The following is a 26,365-nucleotide window of genomic DNA, read 5'->3' on the forward strand; positions in this document are numbered from 1 at the left end:
TGAGCCGGCAGGGGGCGGAGCAGGGGGCGGAGCTGGACCAGGGCTGGCTCCGGCTGGCTGGAGGCGGGACCGGTCCGGGCCGGCCTCCGCCGTCACCATGGCAGCGGGCAAGCAGAGGCGACGCTATAGCAGGAGGAGGCCGTGCTCAGAAGGGCTGGGGACAGAAAGGCGGAACCACACATCGACGATTTAAGAGGTAGGTGCTGAAAGGTGGCGGGTACCTACCTGGAAAGTATTATTACCACCGGTTGAGCTTCCAGACCAGAACTGGGGACAAACGGAGGGGCGAGAGTGTGGTGGGAAGAAGGAGGTGGAAGTTTCAGGTTCCGAACCCTCTCCAAGCTTTTCAGGTTCTTAGTGTGCAGTTCTTGATTCAGACTTTCGGAGCTTGAAGACTTCCCGTTCTCAAGCTGCACACCATCCTCCGCAAATACGGTGGCCCCTGGGTTTGTTCCTGAGAGGGGAGATTCCTTAAGATGGATAGAGTACTGAAAAATGGAATCACAGCGCAAAAAATAGTTGGAAATAATAGCATCAACCACTTAGAGTATTTGTGAGAATTTAAAGCCCTTGGAAGAGTTCATAGTATGTGGGCAAATGTTGCCTGTCACCATCATCTTCACCACCACCGCTAGGCACCATTCTAGGCCTGTTCTCTGGCACAGATTTAGTGCAAGTGGATTCAGAAGAGGTGGCTAGAACACTGCCTGCACTACTAATTGGCAGAACAACACACTAGCCTGTTTCCTGTCAGCTGGGGGTAATAAAATGAACTCGCTTTCCAAGGGTTGTTTACTATGCTGGTCACATAAGTTGATATAGGTGATAGCACTTTATAAACTTCAAGTGCCTTATAAACATTTCTGCCTTGGAATGTAAGTGCTGCCTTTCTAGGTTAAAACTGAATTCCTGAGGATGAAGGGAACAGTGAGCCAGAAGCAGAGCTCCCGGTTATTTCTCCTCATTGTCTTCAGAATCCTTCCTATGGTCTGTGACTTAATGGAAGAAATTTTCACATATTGAGGTATGGGAAAGTCATTCTGGCTAATACATGGTTTACCTTGAATTTTGTGCTAACTAAAACAGCCTGTTTGTGGCTTATCAAACATACATTGTACATCTGCTTTAATCATTATAGAAAAGGGTGCCTTGACTAGAAGTAAAGAATAGCCATGTTAAAAGTAAAGATTAAATGCCTCCCTTCCTGGGACACCAATGCTGCTACTCCTTTGATGATAAGACTCCCTTCCCAGGTGCCAAGGCCGTACTGACTTGCTGTGTACATGCTGATCTGTTTGTTTGAAAGACTGAAGGAATGAATCTCTGATTTGTTTGATGTTCTTTGTTCTGACAAGATTTAAAACTGTGCTGAAGACCATGCTTCTCCAGAGCAGTTCCTTAGAGTTATTTGAGAGGCTATCTCTGGGCTATAGTCCTCAGGTTGGCTCAAATAAAACTCTTTTCTATTTCTATTATAGATTGTTTATTGATTAATTCTGTCAACAGACTGATACATTTAGGGAGGAAGGAAAATGCATTCTTGCTTGACTGATAGGGAAGCATTTGTCTTTACTTACTGCTATTAAAACCTAAGTGATTAGTATTAAAAATGCCACCGGGATAGCCCTGTTGTAATTATACTATCTTGGGCTGGATTTCCTGCTCACCGGGGTCCTATTTTTTTCATACTTCCAGGTGACTTAAATGGGTAGGCTTGGGGCAGGAACCTGACCCCTCTAAATTGGTTTAACTTTTGGAATTTTTTTCTTGACCTGTATTTTTGCATAGATCTTTCTCTTCCTATTTTAAGGTGGCCCTGATCCAGCTCTTCTAGGGACTCTGAAGATGGGTACCCAAGTGGTTAAGAGATTCTGTAACCCCCTGCTACCAGCAGAGCCCTCTGTAAGTTTCTGGTGTACCATTGAGAGGAGTGTGATGACGTTAATGGAATTTCAGTACAGCTCGACAACTGGGGGATTTCTCCATCAGGACTCAGATCCTGGAACAAAATTGTAATATATTTGCTTTCTTTTCTAGCCTCCCCTTCTTGTGGAAATTCTGGCTCACTTGATTTATTATCTTTTTCTGGAATTAATAAAATCAGGCAGAGGTTGAAAATTTCTAGCAATTAATCAGAACATATGGATTGTTTAAAAGATTTCAATAACATTTGTTATAGAAATAATGTACGTGGGAATTCCCTGGTGGTCCAGTGGTTAGGACTGCATGCTTCCACTGCAGGAGGCATGGGTTTGATCCCTGGTCGGGGAACTGAGATGCTGTGTGCTGCATGGTGCAGCCAAAAAAAAAAAAAAAAAAAGGAAATAATGTATGTGAATTATACAGCATTTGGGAAATAGTGCAAACCATGATTTTTTTAAAAACATAATCTTCCCAATGAGAAGCAATCCTGTTAATATTTTAGAATATTTTCTTCTTGTCTTTTTTCTATGTATATTATTTACATATTTGAGATCATATTATGCACATACTTTTGCCTTTTGCTTTTTCTGGCTTAATGTTTGTTAATATGAAATTGTTAAAATATTTGTTTTCATATGGACACAAATGCTTGGTAGACATTATAATGGCTGTAATTTTCTTTTTTTGTTGTTTTATTTTTTCTTTTGAATTTTATTTTATTTTTTTATACAGCAGGCTCTTATTAGTCATCCATTTTATACACATCAGTGTATACATGTCAATGCCAATCTCCCAATTCATCACACCACCAACCCCACCCACCGCTGCTTTCCCCCCTTGGTGTCCATACGTTTGTTCTCTACATCTGTGTCTCTATTTCTGCCCTGCAAACCAGTTCATCTGTACCATTTTTCTAGGTTCCACATATATGCGTTAATATGCGATATTTGTTTTTCTCTTTCTGACTTACTTCACTCTGTATGACAGTCTCCAGATTCATCCACATCTCTACAAATGACCCAATTTTGTTCCTTTTTATGGCTGAGTAATATTCCATTGTATATATGTACCACATTTCTTTATCCATTCGTCTGTTGATGGGCATTTAGGTTGCTTCCATGACCTGGCTATTGTAAATAGTGCTGCAATGAACATTGGGGTGCATGTGTCTTTTTGAATTGTGGTTTTCTCTGGGTATATACCCAGTAGTGGGATTGCTGGGTCATATGGTAATTCTATTTTTTGTTTTTTAAGGAACCTCCATACTGTTCTCCATAGTGGCTGTATCAATTTACATTCCCACCAGCAGTGCAAGAGGGTTCCCTTTTCTCCACACCCTCTCCAGCATTTGTTGTTTGTAGATTTTCTGATGATGCCCATTCTAACTGGTGTGAGGTGATACCTCATTGTAGTTTTGATTTGCATTTCTCTAATAATTAGTGATGTTGAGCAGTTTTTCATGTGCTTCTCAGCCATCTGTATGTCCTCTTTGGAGAAATGTCTATTTAGGTCTTCTGCCCATTTTTTGATTGGGTTGTTTTTTTTTAAATATTGAGCTGCATGAGCTGTTTATATATTTTGGAGATTAATCCTTTGTCCATTGATTCGTTTGCAAATACTTTTTCCCACTCTGAGGGTTGTCTTTTCATCTTGTTTATAGTTTCCTTTGCTTTGCAAAAGCTTTAAAGTTTCATTAGGTCCCATTTGTTTATTTTTTGTTTTTATTTCCATTACTCTAGGAGGTGGATCAAAAAAGATCTTGCTGTGATTTATGTCAAAGAGTGTTCTTCCTATGTTTTCCTCTAAGAGTTTATGGTGTCCGATCTTACATTTAGGTCTCGAATCCATTTTGAGTTTATTTTTGTGTCTGGTGTTAGGGAGTGTTCTAACTTCATTCTTTTACATGTAGCTGTCCAGTGTTCCCAGCACCACTTATTGAAGAGACTGTCTTTTCTCCATTGTATATCCCTGCCTCCTTTGTCATAGATTAGTTGACCATAGGTGCGTGGGTTTATCTCTGGACTTTCTATCCTGTTCCATTGATCTATATTTCTGTTTTTGTGCCAGTGCCATATTGTCTTGGTTACTGTAGCTTTGTAGTATAGTCTGAAGTCAGGGAGTCTGATTCCTCCAGCTCTGTTTTTTTCCCTCAAGACAGCTTTGGCTATTCGGCGTCTTTTGTGTCTCCATACAAATTTTAAGATTTTTTTTTCTGGTTCTGTAAAAATGCCATTGGTAATTTGATAGGGATTGCATTGAATCTGTAGATTGCTTTGGGTAGTATAGTCATTTTCACAATATTGATTCTTCCAATCCAAGAACATGGTATATCTCTCCATCTGTTGGTATCATCTTTAATTTCTTTCAACAGTGTCTTATAGTTTTCTGCATACAGGTCTTTTGTCTCCCTAGGTAGGTTTATTCCTAGGTATTTTATTCTTTTTGTTATGGCTGTAATTTTCTTGACCATTCCTTTGTTGTTGGACTTTCAGGTTCCCCTCCCCGCCTTGTAAAAAACTAATTGATTTTCTCATTTAAGACTTTTTTTCCCTCAGGATAGAGTTCCAGAAGTAGAATGCTAAGTCAAAGGATGTGAACATTTTAAGTGATAAGTTACTTTTTAAAAGAAGAATTGCAGTGTCAGATTTTGTATACATCCTTCAGAAGGCAGAGGGACATCAACTGGGAGATAGGAAGGTCCTTGGTAGAAATCTGGCTACCTCTTGCAACGAGACCCAGGGTCCTGCAGAAAGATTATTTCACGGTAGTATAATTAGTCATGTGGAACCGTAACACATTATGAATGGCAGTCCAGAGACATGGGGGCATTTACAGTGTTTTTACTGAGAGAAACTCAGGGTCACTTCCAAAATACCCACCAGATGGCGCTAGTCCTAATCTGATTTTACCCACAGGATACTTGGCAGATAACGTTTGAAATGTGAATTTTAAAAAATCATGTAGAATATATTTGCATATCTGCTTTGGTACAGTTTATATTAAGCACTAGCATCTGGTGACTACTTTGGCAGCATCCTACTCTAGTCTCACACCATTCTGTCTCTTTTTTCCTTTTTCTCCCCACTCAGTCTGTCACAATCACCCTGTACACTCTGTCCCCACATACTAATGTTGGATTCTCTGTTTTACTAGTCTTCCTTTTACTATTCTTTCTTTTAGTCTTGTTTCTTGCCCTTCTGTGTGTGTGTGTATTTATGTGTAACTGTGACTTCTTGAAGTTTTTGCTAAAAGAATAGGACCTGCTGTATATAATAGGTGCTCAGTATACATTTAATATATGTTTAATGAAAGACTGCATTGGTGAAGGAGAGGAAAGTATAGAAGAATACCAGAAATTGTTTACATTTGTCTTGGAAATGCAGTAAAAGAGATTAAAAAATCACATTCCTAAATTAACTATAAAGTGCTAAATGATATAGTATATAGCATGCTATCACTTTTGAATTTTAAGGAGAAGAAGCCAATATTTATTAAGCATCTACTATATGCCTTGGAATATTCTTGGTTCTAGAGATAAATCAGTAACAAAACATACAAAACTCCCTGCCCTTATGCAGCTTACATTCTGGGCAGAAGGGAGGCTGACAATAAACAAGTAAACAAGTAAATCTAGAGTATGCAAGATGGTGATGAATGTTAGGAAGGAAAATAAAATTAAACCAGGCAAAGAAGTTTGGGAGTGCTGAGGTGAGGAGGTGGTATCATTTTAAGTAGAGTGGTCAGAGAAGGCCAAACAGAATAAACACATTTGGGCGGAGACCTGAAAGAAGGGCAGGGATGCACCATGGGTTACCTGAGAGGTGGGTGTTCCAGACAGGTTATGATCAGATCTGTCTTGATTTTAACGAACTCAGGAGTGGTCAGAGGAGTTCCATGAGGAAGTGGAACTTAAACTAGGCATAGTGAAGATTTGAGTAGCAGAAGTGCGGGGCATTCTAGGCAGAGGGATAGTCACGAAGGTATAGAGGTGAAAATGAGCCCCGTGAATCTATGAAATGGTGAAGAGCCTGCGAACTGAGCATAGGCAGTGGGGGGGGGGGGGAGGCCTTAAGAGCTGGGCATGAGGAATCTATATCTGACATGCTAGGAAAAGGGAGTGTTTGAAGACATTTGAGCAGTTGAACAGCAAGATGAATGTGTTGCCTAAGGAAGATTAAGGGATGCAGACTGGCAGAAAAGCCTGGAGACAAAAGAGAGCAGTTTAGGAGCCAGGACACGTTTGGGACCTTTGCCGGTAGACGTGAACCCTTTTGTGTGTATGTATTTATGGTGATGTCTCTGAAGATAAATGCAATAGAAATTGTAAACATATGTTACTGCCAAGGAACTTGCTAATGTGAGAAAACAGAAAAAGACTAAGAAATTATTTCAGAGAGTCATTTAAAATATTTCCATTGACAATTTTAATTATTTGTTTATTCAAACTGCCTTTCTGCTTCCTTATAGTCATTAATGATTGCCCATAATAGATGTGTTAAATTTTACATAGGTGTGAATTTCACACTTCTTAGTTCTCTGCAGGGAGAAGTCACAGTCAATATTTTCACCAAATGACAGTTTTGTTTGAGGTTCAAAGTCTTACTTAGGCTAACATGTTATTATCTGTATTAATAGAAGTGATGAATGAGTTTGCCAGTGTTTCCTCCATTGGCTCATTCTTTCATTCAACTAAAAACATATGCTGAGTTCCTTCTATGCTGTAACATCATATAAAAATATTGCATAATGATTAAGAACCTGGACTTTGGCTTCACCGCTTAGTAGCTATGGGGTTGGGGCAAATTACCCTCCAGATCTCTCTTTCTGCATATGTAAAGTGGGGACAATAAAAATAACCTACTGATTGTGGTAACTGTGACCATCACATGAGCTAATGTATGTAAATGCTGCGTACAGGGCTTGGCACATAGTAAGAGCTCAATTTTGCTATTATTACTTTTGTAGGTAGATATTTGGGTAGCTTTTAGTTGGTGAGGAAAGTATCTGCCTTTATTGGTTTTTTAAAATTTTATTTTATTGAAGTATAGTTGATTTACAATGTTGTGCTAATTTCTTCTGTACAGCAGTGATTCAGTTATACGTACATATACGTTCTTTTTCATATTCTTTTCCGTTATGGTTTATCACAGGATATTGAATATAGTTCCCTGTGCCATACAGTAGGATCTTGTTGTTTATCCATTGCCTTTATTGTTAAAGTAATGCAGGACTGAGGAAGCTTGGTGTAATTTCAGAAACCAGGCAGCATGACAGAGATATGCAGAAAGCAGCTTGCTTGGACTCTTTGCCTCTCCTCCAGGCAGAGTGAATAACAGGCCTGTAGCGGTGGGAGTGGTTCCAGCTACTGGGACTGGCTTGCAGTTTTCCCTTGCTCGGGCACTACAGGATGCGGATCATTGTCCTAGTTATTCCTAGGTCATTTAGCTAACCCACTTATTCTCCCAGCTCTTGTGTTGATATCACAATAGGGTGAGATGGAGAGGATAGAAGGAATAGTAAATGTTAGTGCTGCTTAGAGCTAAAGCTTGATTCTTTACCTGGGTCACTTTCTAAGTCAGACCATGATAAGTATGGTGAACATATGTTTTGAGAAAAAAAAAACTTGGGATTATCTGGTCCAACAAGAATTTTTTGCTTTTTCCAAGTCTGAGAGGCAGACTCTATGTGAACATATTATAATTTTTGGAACATTCCAGTAGTTGTGTGGGGACAATGGAACAGAATATTTTGGAATTGTACTACCTAAATTTAAACGAATTAATATTAAATGTCATGTCAATTTTAGTTCCAACCTTGCACTTGCCACATTTCAAGTTTTCATTAGCCACATGTGGTTCGTGGCCACTGGATTGGACAGCACAGATATGGAACATTTCCACCATCACAGAAAGTTCCATTGGATACTCTTGCTGTAGAATATGTGGTTGGTATTATTATAGACTTCCAAGGAATAGTAGTCTTGGATCATATGCCCTATAATAGATCTTGTATCTATTTACCACAATTCTCTCTAATTCCTCCTGCATAGGGCAAACAGCATAGTACTGGGCCTCAGAGGCCTTTGGTTCAGATCTTAGCTCCTGTACTGACTTGCTAAGTGGCTGTGAGCACCTCTGCTAGCCTTGGTTCCTTCATCTGTGAGATGAGAGAGTTGGGCCAGATGAGATCTTTTTTTGGAGCTTTAAAATTCAGTGATTTAATGTCTTTTCCCAGGAATATTGAGTTCACAGGTCCTACTTTGATAAATAGCTTGTTGTTTGAGAAACAGTGACCTCTTGGCATAGATAACTGGCAGCAGGACCTCCCTCTGATATCTCAATATTTTATGCTGTATCCAAAGCATGATGGGCTGTCAGGCAATCGGAATCCTCTATCCAGGGATCCACCAACTGGATGTTCTGGACTTGCATCACTAAGTATGTAGATGTGTTGCATACAACTTTATACTCTTGGAAGTTTCACAGTTCTCTTTAAAAGGGGCCTTGTTGCATTAACATGGGTTAGTGACTCAACTGAGGGTGTTACACCATGAACTGTGGTGACCGCGAGGGGAGTTCTCAGCAACCAAATTCCCCATCTAGAGAATGAAGGACAGTGGTCTTCTGACTTGTGGGCTGTTCAGGTTCAGTCTGAGTTGGTGTCATGGCTTTTCCCCAGCCTTAGCCAGAATAGAACCCACAGCATTCAACCAGCAGCAGCCACTTAACACCTCGGCTGACTTCTGCTTCCTCTTTGCTGTGGTCAGAGGGAGGTGTGTCTTTTCTCTTTGTGTTTAGCAGCTTTCGACGTTCAGGCAGATGTGGCTAGCTCTAGCTGCTTCGGATAAGGATTTTCTTCTTTTCTAGTGACCTGAGGAGGAGGAGGTCAATTAGGTTGAACAAGAGCCATGACTGACTTTTCTTGCTAAGGTACTAATGGGATTTGGGGAGGGAATCTGGGCCTTTTGCAAAATCACCAGTGTAGAGTCTTAGCTCCTCAAATAGCCTCTGTCACTGCCCAGCTGTGTCCTTGGGCGAGGCCTGACCTTCTGCGCGCCTTAACACTGTGTAAACCCTTCTGCCCATCTGGGATCACGAGGTGGAACATAATATGGGTGTTCTTTCAGCTTCCAGTTTTCCTATAGAGACAAGAGTGTGCACTGAGAGAAAAGATGATTAGTATTTTTAAAAATAAATGTGACTGGAGTAACTAAAAACAGGGGAATGGCTCTCTGTGTCACTTGAGGAAGCTTTTACCTAACCCTTTCAAAAGTACCAGGACATTTTGCAGTTCAACCCATTTTCATTAAAACCCATTTAATTAACTTAAAACTCATTTAAAGTATGGGTTTTACATTTTAGCAGTCATTTGAAAAAGAAAGACAGGTTTTTTGGTAAAACCTTGTTCATCCTTGGTTCACCCTTGATGTTTCTGTTGTGATCCTGTGATTGGTTTAGCACTATTTTATTAAATGTACCCTAATACCATCAATAACTAAAGCTCTCTCTATCCTCTTTTTGTGCCTTTCCCTTCTGTTTCCTCTTCTTTAGCCTAACTTCACTGTCCAGGCCCCATGTGGAAAAAGGTTGCTGTTTTCAGCTAGTCTGGGGGGAAAAAAAAAATCCTATGATTCACTCCCCTTCCTACCCACCTTGTGGTGGGGCACTTGAGGCCTTAAGTCATCGGAACTTGTGTGTGTCTGTATGTGTGTGAGTGCGCGCGCGCAGCACATGCACATGCACACGCCGGCAGGCCAGCCTGGTGTGTGTGTGTGTGTGTGTGCAGCGTACGCACACACGCCCACCCCCCGGCCCGGTGTGTGAGAGTGTGCGTGTGTGTGCGCGCCGCGGGGCTCTCCTTGACGCACGCCGGGCAGGGGGCCCCCAGCCAGCGCCCCTCCGCTGGGTGCGCGCCCAGCAGTTTCTATAGGAACCGCGACAGCGCCCGGGCCCCTCCTGCGGAGCCCGGGTGCGAGCATGCCCAGTGGAAGCCGCTAGTTTGGCCCGGGTCTAGGTTTCCAGTAAGTGGCATGCGGGACTCCGGAGACATCCCAATGAGCTGAGCCGAGAGTCTTTGTGTGCACAGGGAGAAGGAGGCGGTGGCCGCCGGGCCCGGAGACCCCGCCCCGGGGGCCCGGCAGGAACAATGCTAGCCTGCCTAACCCGGGGGAACTTACTGGACGTCCTGCAGGAGGGCTTCAATGAGGTAACTGTCTGCTCCTGGCACTCCCCAGCTCCCCTGCCCTAGCGCCTCCCGCCTAACCTCTGGGAGGGGTCCTCTTCTGCCCCCATCCTCACCGGGACCCCAGAACAATCCCCCCACAGAGCCCTAAGGAGGCTAAGGTGGTGGGTACAGTACAGACGAGCCTGGTGAAATCAAAAGGGCCGACCTTCTGCAGCTGAGCTGGGCGATGACCTTGCCTGGTAGCTTGCCTGAGCCCAGAAGACAGGACCACAAATTCAGAGGTCACCTCCTTCCCAAAGAAGTGGTCTCCTCCCTCCCTGGGCTTTGCCCTAAGGAAATCCCCAGGGAAGCCCGTGACTATATGGCAAAGGTGCTCATTCTGTTTCCGGAGCTAAGTGGGTGGGCCAAGGGAGGGGTGGGGTGGCATTGCATTGGTAGAAAGTTTGAGAGGGGGCAGGGTGAGTAGGTGGTCCACAGGAAGTGCCCTCTTCATGTTCACATCTCTTTCTAAATCTAGCGTAGTACATTTCTCCACAACCACGGGTATGATTGGCAGAGAGGACCTAGGAGGAGAGAGAGGTTTCCGGGCCCAATTCAGGGGAGCGATGTTTGTTCCTTCCTGTGTGAGAGTGGGAAACTGGGGCCTCAATCTGACAGGCAGTATGGGCTAGGGCTGGCGGGGAGTCCTTTTCTCTTCACTGTTTTCTCTCAGAATTTTGTTATTTATTCCATTTTCTTCTCTTGTGACCCCGGACATTCTGCTTTAGGACCTTTGCCCCTTGCGATTTGCTCCATATGTCTTCCATTGCTTCTGAACCCCACCCCTTGGGTTGCCTTATCCCAGCATCCAGGGAGACCCCTACGAGGAGAGCTGGACTGTTAGTTGTGTCTTTCTTCCTTTCTCCCTCCTTTTCTTTCTGCCTCTCCCTCTCTTCCCTTTATGTCGATCTTTCTTACGTTTAAGGCTTTTTAAAGCCTGTTTTTTGTTAAGCAATTAACATATGAATACATTCCCTTCTTAAATATGAACATTGCAGGCCAGACCGAGTGCCTTGGCCACCCCTGCCATCCTGGCCTTTTCCCCGGAGGTAACCATTCTCATGAATTTGTGTATAAGCTTTACTTTCTACATCTGCACTACAGACTCTTTCCTTAATTCCTGTTTTTAATTAAGAAGCTCTGCAGCCTGACCTGCCTCAGATCCTTCCCCAGTCCTGGCCCCTTTGCCCCAGCCTTTTTCCTGACACAGAGAGGAAAACTGCACAAAGGCTGTCCCAACCTAACCAACTGAGACAGAATTTTCCTTTGGCTGAGGGGTGTCACAGCCTTCGCTGAAGGGTGGAGCTTGCGTCCCATCTGCACTGTGCGGGTCCTCATCTTTGCATCATTCCCCTTTGAACACGTGGAAGGGGATTGTTAACAAAGAGCTACAGTCTGAGAGTTGAAACACAGACGAGCCAGGAAGCCACCTTTTTGAGTGCTTCCAGTATTCTTTTTTCACTCTCTGCCTTTGGGCCTCCCCTGGTCTTGAGCCTCATAGACGCTCCTTAGGCCATCTTATGGTCTCCCATTTTTGTCAGTCAGTCCCCAGGGATCAGGTTCCACTGTCTTATTAGGAAGAGGACACCCACACAGAGTGAGTCCTAGTCTTTGCCTTTTGGTCATTTCACCTCCAAACCTTTCAGCTGAAGAGCCAGGTAAACCAAGAGGTAGACTGTCTTTTTCTTTTTCACGCTTTGGTGCTTCCATAAATGTCTCCTGACACCCAATTCTTATAAAATATAAGGGTAAAGGAGAGTGGGAGGGTTTTCTTTTTGTGGTGGTAATAGAGTCTTCATAAAAACAACAGACAACTTTATAATTAATTCATCTTTAGAATAATGCAGGAATGCCTCTCTTCCCTCTCTGACACTTGATTTTTCTACCCATCTTGTAAACTTCCCTCCACCCCCTCCACAGGCTAATGTACAGTCCACTCCCTTCTCTTAGTAGATTTGAACTCTGATAGCCAATAGGTACTTTCGGTTTCTCTGAGAAATTGACATCATCTAAATAATAGTAATATGTTTAATCTCAATGATTCCTTACAGTTTAAATAATTCTTTCATATACATAATAAATTATATTAAATAATGCTTTTCTCATATGGGATCACACATAGTGCTACTGAATAATGGTACAGTTGGTCATTTCAGAGTCAGTGGGGCCCTGTTTGACCTATTCCAGCCTCTAGGGTTGCTTAATAGATCCAGTAATGTTCAGTCTCTTTTGTTAGAGCCATCTGATAGGGGTGTAAAGAGGGACTTAAAAGCTAATGTCAGAATACACTTCAATTTCTCTGAGAAACTCTTCCTACTGGGGCTAAGAATACCACACATGTACCCAGTCATCTCCTGGGAATGAGCCAAGTATATCTGAAGCTGTTCTTTATCACCCAGATGCTTTATAGGTCTATGTGGTTAGGGCTGTGACCTCATTCTCTATGGCAGAGAAAACTGCCACAGGAAATGAAGCTATGGCCCTAATTGGTTAATTATAAGGGAACCCTGCAGCAGTGGAACTCTGCCCTCTGAATCAAGGCTTCCCTCTAGCCACTGTTGGCCTCTGTTCTCAGTCCAGTTGCCACTCTGGATGACTATGCACATCAGAATTTTCTTCTACCACCTTCCTTTCTTTCTTCTGCCACCTGTCTTCTTCCACCTTCCTGGCCTCCGCACACCTAACAAATTACTCACAGGATTGATCCATGTCAGTGCTGTCAGTGCAATTGCTTTTATTGACATGGCAAATCTGCATTGTGGATTATCCACAAGTTTTGGCTACTGCCTCATTCTGTAGCTCACCCTGGCTGTCATCCCCTGTCTCCTATGTTCTGGGCCTGGCCAGGCTTTCTATCGGTCAGAATTTCCCCATTCTGCCTCTGCCTCAAAGCTATGTATTTGTTTTCTCTGCCTCTTGGTATTGATGTTGTTATATGAATGTTGTCTTTGATTCATGTGCCAGTGTTTTTTCTGGGGGCTGAACTTTCCTTTAAAAAAGACTTTGGTGCTTGTGTTGAAAGGTTTTGACAGACCTGAGACTACAATATGGTTTGGCCAGTAAGCATTCATTCATTTAGTTATTTAGTTCATTATTGGGCGAGGGGATAGATAAAATAATTGAAAAACACCTGGTCCCTGCTTCCAATGAATTTATAGGGAGAGAGGTTTATAGTTGTACTGAAAAAAACATATAGGATGCTTAATGTACTGTCATAAAAGAGGTAGTGTTTTTGGGAGATCAAAGAGATATCTTCCTGGGGCTTACCTGGTGGCGCAGTGGTTGAGAATCTGCCTGCCAATGCAGGGCACATGGGTTCGAGCCCTGGTCCGGGAAGATCCCACATGCCGCGGAGCAACTAGGCCCGTGAGCCACAACTACTGAGCCTGCGCGTCTGGAGCCTGTGCTCCGCAACGGGAGAGGCCGCGATAGTGAGAGGCCTGCGCACCACGATGAAGAGTGGCCCCCGCTTGCCACGACTAGAGAAAGCCCTCGCACAGAAACGAAGACCCAACACAGCCAAAAATAAAAATAAATAAATAAATAAATAAAATTTAAAAAAAAAAAAAAAAAAAAGAGATATCTTCCAGTTAATGATATCATGAAAAGCACCAAATATTTACCAACCTACCTGATCACTGAGGCCAGACTTTTTTTCCTGCTCATTTGGTAAACATGCATGCAAACACTCAATCGCTAGACAGTCACTGAATTACTGTGCTTACCAGGCACTGTGCCAAGCTCTGGAAATAGAAGGCAAATAACATAGAATCTGTGCCCAAGTGGCGCTCACAGGCCAGTGAAAATAGAGCACATGTTCAGAGTGGAAACTTGGGAAAATTCTGACAATACAGAAATCTTGCTTGTCAGGCAGAGCCAGCTTGTGACTGGCTATAGTGTAATGGAAGTTGTGGGAATGATTTATTAAAATGTTGGTTGACAGGAAATCAGTTCTCTGAGCCTTAACCCTTTAAACAGATGCCTTGGAAGACTTTCCCTACAATTTTCCCTCCAACTAGAAAAATAGAAATGTAGATCCCACATTGAGAGTCATCTGCCTGGCAGGCCCTGAGAAATACAGGAAGGGCCTTTTTGTGGTGTCATGCTCGTAAGGGGGACACAGAATGAGTGAGGAAGGGGATTGGCAGTTGGAGCAGCTGCAGGGCACATCTCTTCTAGGCGCCCCATGCCTTCCATGGAGGAGGATTTGCAGCATGGGCCAACCGGAGGCTCTCAGTCATCTCCACAATGAATTCCTCTGTGATTTACTATAGAAATTAAAGGCCTGTTAAATCTTCGGTGTAGCAGAGCGCCACACCCCCTAGGCTTCTTTTTTCTATCCTGACTGATTTCTGCTCTCCTCACCCAGGCTCCTTGGCTTTGTTCCCACAGGAGTCAATGCCAGCTCAACAGATGCTCCCTGGCATCAAGCTGTCAGGCAGTTTTATGTTCCCTGTGGTGAGTGATGGCCTGGCCAGGCATGTGGATCGGTGATAGGGTGCTGTTTGCCAGGTGCCACTCCCCCAGGCAGTTCACAGAGGCTGGGGAGCACTGGAGGTGCTTCAGCCGCCTTGACTGGCCTTGTTGTCTAGGCTGTGCGAACCACAGATTCCAACTAACGTTTTCCTGAGTGTATGTCCTTATTTGTTATCTCCAAACCAGGCCCCCTTTGAGTGGTCATGGACATAACCTTCAGTGGTAAGGTATGGTAAGGGGGTAGGGAACCAATCCGAAAGGCCCTAACGGTGGGCTCCATGCTCTGTTTCTATAAGGGACACTCGTAGACCATACAGTGATACTTCATTCATTCATTCACATGCATTTACTGAGCACTTACCTTGTAACATGTACTCATGAAGGAACAGAGTGTTTGTTGAACTCATAGTTAATGGAAATTTTAAAATAAGGTTAGGAGATGGTATCTTTTCAGATATCATCATATCATTATTCTTTGACCCCTGGGCTGAACAGGAATACAAAGAGCTCTGCCCATACAGGGAAGAAGACATTTAATGATATTTTTTACTTACTAACTTTATTTTAAAGTGATTACCCACCAGGTTCAATGAATAGCTTTTCCTGGTTCAGTAAAGGCCTGAAAGAGTTAATAGAAAAGAAATACAATATTGCATTCTTTTACTGGGAGAATTTAGGCCAGTAATAACTCAAGGTTTCCAAACCTCCTGCCTTCGTCTCAGTTTCTCAGCAACGGCTCCAACCCCCATCTCATCTTCTGCAGCTGGAGGGTCTCAGAGTTCTAAACAGGTATCTGGTTTCACTGTAGAACTGATTTCCTTCCTGAGCCATTCAGGTCTCCTCCTGAACTCTCTCTCCAGCGCACCACAAGAGCCCGCTGCTTTTCGTGTTTGTCTTTCTTGCTTGCCAGCAGGGAGCCATAAAGCCAACTCCTTGGATGCTTCTCCACTGGGAACACTAGGTATCACGGACTTCCCTGGTGACACCCAGTTAGTGCTTTTGCAACTCTAACGGCACAAGTCCCCTGCAGGAATTCTCTTTGACCTAGAGGCTTAGAGTAGATAGAGAGCAGAGGCTGGGTTTACAGACTTGTTTGGAAGGAAGTTCAGGTCCCAAAGAAAAACAGAAAGAAAGTTACATTTGGTGACAAGAAAGCTTTCTTGCACAAAGGAAGAATGTGGACAGAATTGTCTATTGTGGAAGAGTTTTATCTCGTATGCTTGTAGGGTTTTGGAGTGACCCGGAGGAAGCCGATGGAGATACCTCCAGCCGCTCCCTGGTATTACCACTGCTCTCACAACTTTAGCGGTCCGGTCTCATCAACCCCAAATCCTGCTCACACAGTTCTGACTATTGCTATGTCTACTTTTCCTCCCCCTGAGGCCTCACTCAGATTGTCATAAAAACTCTGTCTTTCTTGACTTCTGGATTACACAGGCATCCTTCTAGCTTCCCCAGAACAAATTAGAGATGTTAATCCTGGACTGAGATTAGTTCTGTGCTGCCACTGACATTGTCTGTTTGATTGTCTTGTTTCCTTTATTAGTTTGGTTGTAAAGTGCCAAGAACCCATCTTGAAATGGCAGAGATAGAAAGTGGAATTTACTGACTCATGGAATCCAAGGAAAGGCTGAAAAACTAAACCATGGAAAGGGCAAGGATTGGGCAGTGTGCCAGAAACAATGAAAATCAAGAGCTCAAAACAGTGGCAGGATCTCTCCCTCTGCTCTCTGTCTCTTATCTCTGGTCCTTTCCGTGGGTAGCTCTGTTCCTTCTCACTACAAATGACTTTTCTCTCAGGTGGGCAACATGGCTTATGGCAGCATCCAACTTTTATATCTTACAACTTTGTCAGAGACAGAGAAGACTGATTCTATTCCTATATGCCAGATCAAAAAATTCCAGGGATTGGCTGTATTTGACCAATCAACTCAGCTAGACCAGTCACCTGTGGCCAGTAGATGGGGTTACATGATACCAGCTGGTCCTGGGGCTCACCACTGTGTTTGCAGAGGGGGCATGTTTCTAGAGAAGGGAATTATTGTGAGCTGGGCAGGTACCCCAAGAGCTGTGAGCTACAACACCCCCAGGGGCCTGATTTGAACCTGATTGTGGTCCTACTGTGCTTCTCCAGCTGCTGTTGGAAACAGATCAAGAACTAGGGGCATGTTCAAGATATATTTCTTAATAACCAAGATACTTTCATATTTTGGAACCTGTTGCATCTTGTCTTCACTGAATAATAGACTTACAAAATGACAGTGCTAGAAGGAAACAAAATGCAGTGCTTTTTTCCCAGCTGCTGAAAGAAGCCCTAAGGAGTTATTTCAGATGTCTGGGGGTCTGGGTGGGGGGTGGGTGGAGGTAGAGAAAAAGAAAGTAAGTGAACTGACCTGTGGATTCCCACCCCAGCCCTAACAGAGAAGCTCTGCTTTTCCCTATTCTACATGTCTGGATTTCATAGAAGTTATAATTTGAAAAAAGATTATGAAGCAAAAAGGAGGAGGAGGAAAATAAAAATAAAACTACTAGTCCAACACCCCAGAGGGTAACAGCCTCTTACAAAAAGCACGTGTTATTTTATCTGCTGCAGGAGCAGCTGTAGTCAATTGTAAAACCTAACAGCAGAGCTACTCAGGGCCTGGGCTTGCACCCCAGGCCTCTTTTAAGATAAACATCTTTGTGGGGGAAGGAAAGTGGGTGGTGTGGTTGGTCCTCATAAGTGTCTACTTTGTCCTTCAAATCAATTTTTTTCAGAGCCAGCAGCAGGCATTTATAGCAAGAACTAGGTCTTGCCTGCCCCCTGGGTGAGAAGTACAGGAATCTTCAAGTCAAAGAGGAGACAAACTGATGCTTGGTTTAGCGGTTGGCTCCCAAGTTAGATTTAAAGCGAGAGGCCGAGACCTGAAGTCAATGTGACCCTTAACCTGTGGACAAGAATAGTCCCACTCAGGGGTGAATCTCTGATCTCATTGTTAGATGCCACTTAACAGATCAACATGCAGACATAGTAGTGACATGACAAAGGCCTTTCTTCAACTAAAATTTTTTATCAGTGATTGCACTGAAGACATGCTTATCAGTTTTTAAAATCACATGACTCTGGGCAGAGTAGTAAATACCCTCAGGATTTAACCATCTACCACTCTCCTGGAGTGACTTCAGGATCCATGATGAAGACAGTCCAGCCTTGCAATTCCTTGACCGTCCCCACTGCAATGATTGTCCCCCTCTGTGCCACCTCACTAAGGCCACATACTGAGGCCACATCCTGCATCTTATTCCACAGAATTGCCCTACCCCTGAAATCGTGAACTCTGAAACTCCACTCGGTGCTCAAAGCCCCAATTTCCACACTCCTCCATTCCCATGAAACTTATTTTCAGTCGCGTCACGTTCTCTTCTCCTTACTCTTCTCCATCTTCTCAGTTTATCAGCTTTCCTTTAGTATCTTCTCCCAGGTGCAGATTCCACGATCACTCCCTTCAAATACACTCTCACCACCATCCTCACTCCCTTTGCCTTGGCGATCGCTGCCTCTCCTCTGACCATTTCTGGTCCTACATTAGCCTATTTCTGGTTTCCTCCACTCAGGGCCCAGGCCTCCTGAGCACTTCTAGAGGAAACACAGAACCTTGCGGATTGATTCAATTCCAAAATTATGATTTCCAGCCCCAGCTGAGTCCTTGGTGCTCCCAGGAAATCTTTAGCTCTTTCCAGCTTCCCACAGGGTCCCTTTCCTGAAGCCTCTGTCACTCTCCCTGTCCCTTTCACTCTCAACAGATAGACCTGCCTACTTTATAATGGATAGAGGGGCAGTTGGATTTGAGCTCCTTCAGCTGCCGTCGTCCCCACCTCCCCGTCTCCCCACAGAGGTACCTACTCCTGCCTCTCATCATCAGAGGAAGCGGCCCTCTTCCCTCCTCATTCATGCTCCTCCCCTTGTATCTGTTTCTCCTTCACTAACCCCTCATCTCAGCCTGCAAATGTCCTCTCATCCTAAAAAACCCTCATTCCTTCCCACCTTCCTCTCCAGCAAATACCCTCTCTCCTCCTCTCACCATTTCTGTTTTCCTCCATACTGAGGTCTTCTCAGTTCACTGCCATCTGACTTTTCACCCCACTGTGCATGCTATCAGTTCTCAAAAAGGTCACCAAAGCTTCTTAAATGTAAATGAAATGGGTTTTCCAGTCCTCAGCCTGACTTTTCTATAGCATTTGACCTTCTTGACCACCCTTCTTAACATTCTCTGGTCCTGGATTCCCACATAACACTTTCTCTTGATTCTTCGCCTGTCCCTCTGATTGCATGTTCTAAAATAAATTTTTTTTTTGGCCACGCTGAGTGGCTTGCAGGATCTCAGTTCCTCAACCAGGGATTGAACCCAATCCCCTGCAGTGAAAGCCCAGAATCGTAACCACTAGGCCACCAGGGGACTCCCTAAAAGAATTATTTATTTATTTATTTATTTATTTTGGCTGTGTTGGGTCTTCGTTTCTGTACGAGGGCTTTCTCTAGCTGTGGCGAGTGGGGGCCACTCTTCATCGCGGTGCGCGGGCCTCTCACTATCGTGGCCTCTTTTATTGCGGAGCACAGGCTCCAAACGCGCAGGCTCAGTAGTTGTGGCTCATGGGCCCAGTTGCTCCGTGGCATGTGGGATCTTCCCAGACCAGGGCTCGAACCCGTGCCCCCTGCATTAGCAGGCAGATTCTCAACCACTGCACCACCAGGGAAGCCCAAAAGAATTTTTTTTGCTGCTCACTTCACTTGTCCCTTTGATGTTGATATACCCCAGCCTCTGACCTGAGCATTCCTTCCTTTTCTCTCATTGTATGCTTTCTTTGCTATAGTAGAAATAATACATTCTTTGGAGTAAGATGGAGTGGGTTCAGATTCCATTTTCACCACTTATCAGCACTATGATCTTGAGCAAGGTTTCCCATATGAAAAATGGGGCTAATAAAATCGATTTTAATGACTGGATGTGATGATTAAAGGAGATAATGCATATAAAGTGCTTCATTCAGTGGCTGACAGGGATGGGCACTCAGTGCATTTTCATTCTCCTCTTTCCCTGAGTGCCCTCTCTCCCCACTCCCTTTCCTGCCAAATAACTTCTTATGGTTCACCTTACTTTTGGGGGTGTTGTAGATCCCAGGATTTAGAGTCAGCACTGGGTTGAGATCCTTGTTCTGCCACTTAACAGCCCTGTGACCCTGGGCTTGTTGCTCTGAACCTTGGTTTCCACATCTGTAATATGGTAATAGTTGTTCCACATCTCTAATCAATGTGAAGGAGGGAATAAATATTTACATATTTGACCCTTGAACAGCACGGGGTTTAGGGGCGCCAACCCTCCGCATAGTGGGAAAACTGCATATAACTTATAGTCAGCCCTTTGGAGGCCCACAATCCCTCCACATCTGCATTAACTAACCGCAGACATTATAGTACTGTCGTATTTACTCTTGAAAAAAATCTGTGTAGGGAATTCCCTGGCAGTCCAGTGGTTGAGACTCCGCGCTTTCGCTGCTAAGGACCCAACTTCGATCCCTGGTTGGGGAACTGGGATCCCACAAGCCACGCAGCACAGCCAAAAAAAACAAAAAACAAAAAAACATTGTAAATCAATTATACTGCAATAAAAAATAAATAAAAAGCTTTAAAAAAAAGAAAAAAGTCTGTTTATAATTGGATGCACACTGTTCAAACCCATGTTGTTCAAGAGTCAACTGTATAAATATATATGCACACACATATATACACACACACATATATTTATATGAAAAGATGTTGGTTTAGTGCCTAGCACAGTACCTGGCATGTAGTAAGTGCTCAGTAGATGGTGTTATTATCCCATTTGCACCTATGGCTATGCCTGCCACACACAGATGCTCTCACACATCTCTCTCCCACCCCACACCCATCTCTTGTGCTCTAGACCTGTATTTTGCCAGCTGGCTGCGGAACATCTCTACCCTGATGTTTTGCAAATGGCTCAGACTCTTGTTCAAACTGAACTGTTTGCTTTTCCCCAATACTTGCTCTTCATGTATTCTCTGTCTCGATTAAAGCATCACCATCCATTCAGGTGTGACTTTTTGGACTCTCTCTTTTCGTCACTGCCTACCTCCTGTCAGTCATCTCTGACTTAAATTCTGTAATTTGTCCTTTTCTAACTGTACTGCTTCAGTTTAGGCCTTCATCTTCTCTCACTTGAATTATTGCCTGGATGCTGCTCTTTCTGTCCCATGTTCTGCTGTGTCCAGAGTGACCTTTCTAAGAAAACACGTCTCACCGTTTCACTCTCCTGTTCCCAAACTCCATGCTTTCCTGTTGAAGCTCTTTAGGCTTTAAGTCTAAGTTCTGGTAGGTCTTGTGCTGACCTATTTCTCCATCATCATTGCCTGCCACTTACAGCTCTGCCCACACACTGATTTGTTAACTGGCTATTCCTCCAAGATACCATATGCCTTCAGGCTCTTCCTTTCTTTTTCTTTTCTTTCCTTTTTTTTTTTTCTATTACCACTCACTAGGATACCCTTCTACTCTTCTCCAATTGGCAAATATCCTTAAAAAACCAGACAGATGTCTTCTTTCCTCTTGATCTTTCCCTGATAGCCTCATCCTTCCATCCTGTTGCTCCTTCTGTGCATAGATAGCGTTTTTTAACACTTCTCCATTGTTGCAGTAATCATTTTGTATTAGAGTTATTTATATGCCTGTAATCAGTGGGCCTGGCACAATGCCTGGCAGTGTTGGTTGATTTGAATAAATGAATACATGAAATGACAGGGTCTGGAAGGATCTTGTGAGATGGGATCTAACCAGTTGAAATTTGTTAAAGGTAAATATGCATCAAGAAGACCAGTTATACAAGAATGGAAATAGAAGAGACTGGCTTCACAGCAGAATGTGTTAAAAATTTTTAGGGGTTTGGTTGATAGCACTGAGTCAACTATGAGAGGTGGTAACAAAAAAAAAGGAGAAGAAGAGGAGGAGGAAGAAGGGGAAGAGAAGGAGAAAAGAATGTGAAATATCTTGTCTGATTTTAGAGCCAGAGTATTGTGCTTGGTTCTAGATATATGGTTTTAGAGGGATTTAGGCCAGAATAGCCGTAATTCTTGAAACCATTTGTAAAAACAGACAAGATGATGGAGAAGAAAATAAACATGATGAAGAAGAAAAAAGGAGAAAGCACAAATATACAAAATAAGAAATGACAGTGGAGAAGTAATCCTTGAAACAGAAAAAAACGGTAACAGTCTTTGCAGGTCTGTACAAATAAATTTTAAAACTTTGGTGAAATTGATAATTTCTGAGGGAAATTCTGATTACTAAAATTGATAGAAATGGATTGTTTAAACAGACCAATTTCTGTAGATGAATTAGAGAACCTTAATAAGGAACTATTCCTCAAAAAAAGTACCAGGCAGAGATTATTTCACAGGGGAATTCTACCAAACCTCCACTCGTCAGACAGTCCCAGTGCTCTACAGATAATGTCAGAGGATTGAAAATAAGGAGAAACTTTCTGCTTCATTTTATGAATATATCTACATGGTAGTGCAAAAAAGAAAACTACAGACTAATGTTACTTGTGAATACCCATGAAAAAGTACAACAAATATAGTACTAATATAGCACTAGTAAATATTTTATTAGCGAACAAAATTCAACACCACACTAAAAATGTAATTATTATGATCAGGTAGGATTAACTCCAGGAATGCAAGGTAGGTTCATTATTAGGAAATCCACATATACCATATTAGATCTCAGGAAAAATAATCATAGAATTATCTCCATAAATACTGACAAAACTTTCATCAAAATTTAACATCCGTTCCTTATAAAACCACTCAAGAAAATAAGACTTGCTTGGTAACGGCATCGAGATGTGGTTCGAGATTCACTCTGGGATCGCCATCATGGCCATGTGCTTGTTCATCCTGCGAAAGGCCACTGCGCGCATCCACAGGTTCACTAACAGGGGCAGGGAAAAAATGGTTGCCCATTATTCGTGTCAGTGGAACTTGATGGAAAGAGATAGGTGCATCTCTGGAGTTAATCGTTACTATGTGTTAAAGGGTTTGGAGAACATTGATTAAGGAAGCATTTTCCTGATGGATGAAAAATAACTCAGTTATGCTCGTCTACCCCTGCTAGAAGGTTATGCAGTGTATTGTGTAGCATACACTGTATTTTATAGTGTGTGATAAAAATAAAACAAAAAAGTAGGGACTTCCCTGGTGGCGCAGTGATTAAGAATCCGCCTGCCAATGCAGGGGACGTGAGTTCCAGCCCTGGTCTGGGAAGATCCCACGTGCCACGGAGCAACTAAGCCTGTGCGCCACAACTACGGGGCCTGCGCCCTAGAGCCCGCGAGCCACAACTACTGAGGCCACATGCCACAACTACTGAAGCCCATGCACCTAGAGCCCGTGCTCCGCAACAAGAAGCTAGAAGCTCATGCACCACAAAGAGAACCTTGCACACCACAATGAAGAGGAGCCCCCGCTCGCAGCAACTAGAGAAAGCCCACGTGCAGCAACAAAGACCCAACGCAGCCAAAAATAAATAAACAAACAAACAAAACCCCAAAAAAGTCGAAATAAAAAAAGAAAAGAATACTTGATGGATTCTTTCTTAACATGATAAAAAAAATATATATATATATATATATATATATATATATATATATATACCTTATTCCTAAAAACCAGTCACTTTCTAAATTGGGAAACACTACAAGTATTTTCTCTAAGCCCAAAAACAGGGAAGGATGCCCACTATCTCCACTACTGGTCAACATTGTACCAGGGGTATTTAGAAATTGATTAAAGGCACAAGGCTTAGTAAAGAAGTAAAACTATTTCTTTTTGTAGATGATGTGACAGTAATCCTGGAAATCATTGAGAATTATTGATAAAACTCAAACAATAGAAGATAAGGTAACAGGGTATAAAATTAACCTACAGCTTTCACATACACAAAGAGTAACCAATTACAGAAGGTAACGGTAGAGAAAACCACATTTATAATCACAATAAAGAAGAATTGAATACTTAGAAATGAACTTAACAGGAAATGTATAAAACCAACAAGAGGAAAACTTTAAGACACTCCTGAAAGACACAGTTGAACAAATGGAAAGACACCCCCTATTCTTGAATAGGGTGATTCAACATCATAAAGGTAACAGTTCTGCCTATGTCAGTTTATAAATTTAATATAATCCCAATAAAAATTCTGACAGGCTTTACGGAAGTTCGTATGGAGAAATAAATTTGCAAGAATAGGCAAGAAAACATTAAAAAGAGAAAAATTTCAGGGGGGAGGGACTAGTTGTACCACATATTAAAATATACTATAAAGCCTCTACAAATAAAACATTTTGGTACTGGTGCATGGATAAACAAATATACAAGTGATATAGAATACAAAATCCAGAAATAGACTCAAACTATGGAAATTTAGTATATGATAAAGGTGACATCTCAAATTCCTGGGGTAAAGAGTGACTTTTTAGTCAATGGTGCTGGAACAACTGGGTAGCCATTTGAAAAAAGATAAATTGGGGCTTCCCTGGTGGCGCAGCGGTTGAGAGTCTGCCTGCCAATGCAGGGGACGCGGGTTCGGGCCCTGGTCTGGGAGGATCCCACATGCCACGGAGCAGCTAGGCCCGTGAGCCACAATTACTGAGCCTGCGCGTCTGGAGCCTGTGCTCCGCAACAGGAGAGGCCGCGATAGTGAGGGGCCCGCGCACCGCGATGAAGAATGGCCCCCGCTTGCCGCAGCTGGAGAAAGCCCTCGCGCAGGGACGAAGACCCAACACAGCCATAAGTAAATAAATAAATTAATTTAAAAAAAAAAAAGATAAATTGTATCTATATCTCATATCATACACAAGAATAAATTCCAAATGGATCAGGGATCTAAATGTAAACAATTTTGAAACCGTATGAGAACTAGAAAAAAGCAGAGGTGAATTCTTCTTTCACCTCAGTGTAGGGAAAGGCTTTCTGACCATGACTCAAAATTCAGAGGCGGTAAAATAAAATATCAGTAAATTTGATTATATAAAAATGAAAACCTTTTCATGGCCAAAAAACTACCATAAACCAAGTGAAAAGATGACTGACAAACTGGGAAATCTCTGCAACATATGTCAAAGACAAAAGGGTAACATTCCTAATATATAAAGAACTCTTAAAAATGGAGGCACAAAGGACCAAAAACTTTGATAGAAAAATGGGAAAGAGATGTGAACAGACAATTCATGTAGATATAAAAAAGATATAAAAGATAAGAATATAAAATGAATTCTTAAACCTACCAAAGGAGGTTCAAACTCATAACTAAAGAAATAAAGATTAAAACAGCACTGAGATACACACTATCTATCACACTGGCAAAAATTTAAAAGTATGACAACATGTTCTGTTGGCAAGGCTGTGGGAAAATGCACTCTCATGCATTGCTGTTGGGAATGCAAATGGATACAACGCTTTTGGCAGGGATTTTGGCAATATCTAATAAAGTTATCTACGTAATGTGCTTTTTTACCTAGCAATCTTCTTTGAATCTACCCTGAAAATAGACCTCCATCAACATGAAAGGACGCATGCATAAGGTTACTCATTGCTGCAGTGTTTCTAATTGCAAAATATTGGAAAAAACCTGAATGCCCATATGTAGAAGAGTGGTTGAATAAATTATGATATAGCCACATAATGGAGTACTATGTAGCTGTAAAATAAGGAAGATCTCTAGACCATTATGGGGTGATTTCCAGAATATATTAAGTGAATATTAATTGAAGTGAAGTGAAAAGTGCAGGTGTAAAAAGAATATCAATACTATGCTGTTTTTCACATAAGAAGGAAAGGGAAATAAGAAAATATACGTCTCTTTTTTTTTCCAGATAACATAGGATGAATCCGATTGGTTACCTGCAGGGGAGGATAGGAATGGGGTGGAAAGAATGGAGAAAAGGGAATGGAGTAGAAAGAATGATGGAGGAGTGATACTTCTGAATATATGTTTTTATATAGCTCTGACTTTTAGAATCATGGTAATCTTTCTCCTACCGCAAAAATAAAAAATTAAAATCCACCAAAACGTGAGGAGAATCCAAAATGGACTGTAAACTGTAAGAAATGTACCTAACCATATTGCAGTAACATAACCACACTGAAGGTGGTGGAAAGAAAAGAACTAACCTAAGTCACTTTGGAAACAGTATTTTGAGTGTACACTGTAAGGCCAAAGACAAAAAGAACTATATACAGATATTATGTTCTGGTTAATAAATTTGGTTTTCACAAGGTATGGATTAGCGAGTCAAACTATTTGATGTGTTTTCTAGGACTGCGGAAATGTTGGTAAATATATTGTGAATAGAGTCAGATTTCTCACTGTGGGAGAAAGGAGTTACATATAAGGAAAAGGGAAAAGAGAGATGAACCCTGTGGTGTTGGGCTGGAGGCGGGATCAGGGTAATTCATGGTATGTCTCTCCATCTGTCTGTCAAGATAAGTAGATACAGATATGTGTGTATGTGTGTATACATGCACATATTTCCTGCTCTACTACCGAGAGGGCCCAGAATGTCACCCAAGTAGAATGAGTACACCTCATGCCCAAAGTTTGGATTCTAAAAACTATTCTCCAATAAAAGGAGCCAGAATTGTTTTCTTTTGAGAAATAGCTGATTACAGAGCTGGGGCAGAGAAAATA

General features: G+C 42.5%; 1 protein-coding gene, 1 long non-coding RNA gene and 1 pseudogene across 4 annotated transcripts in view; all 3 read left to right on the plus strand.

The window, feature by feature from the left end:
- Positions 1-119: 119 nt before the first annotated feature.
- Positions 120-2,379, plus strand: LOC137772589 (uncharacterized). Of its 2 annotated transcripts, none has more exons than XR_011075502.1 (3): positions 120-196; positions 895-1,024; positions 1,811-2,379. It is a non-coding gene; the product is annotated as an uncharacterized lncRNA (long non-coding RNA). The 2 variants fall into 2 exon arrangements; XR_011075503.1 differs by having other exon boundaries at positions 125-196; positions 881-1,024.
- Positions 2,380-9,683: 7,304 nt separating this feature from the next.
- DIXDC1 (DIX domain containing 1) overlaps positions 9,684-26,365 on the plus strand; it is a 65,775-nt gene continuing 49,093 nt past the window's right edge. Inside the window, exon 1 of one of the 2 annotated variants that reach the window (XM_068556781.1) lies at positions 9,684-10,128. In XM_068556781.1, coding sequence (XP_068412882.1) covers positions 10,069-10,128 — 60 coding nt within the window. In that variant the 5' untranslated portion in view covers positions 9,684-10,068. The remainder of the gene's footprint in view (positions 10,129-26,365) is intronic. The other variant, XM_068556782.1, reaches the window with a different exon arrangement.
- Positions 22,522-22,734, plus strand: LOC137772592 (NADH dehydrogenase [ubiquinone] 1 alpha subcomplex subunit 1 pseudogene; annotated as a pseudogene).

The sequence above is a fragment of the Eschrichtius robustus genome, chromosome 11, assembly GCF_028021215.1.
Source record: "Eschrichtius robustus isolate mEscRob2 chromosome 11, mEscRob2.pri, whole genome shotgun sequence".
Lineage (NCBI taxonomy): Eukaryota > Metazoa > Chordata > Mammalia > Artiodactyla > Eschrichtiidae > Eschrichtius > Eschrichtius robustus.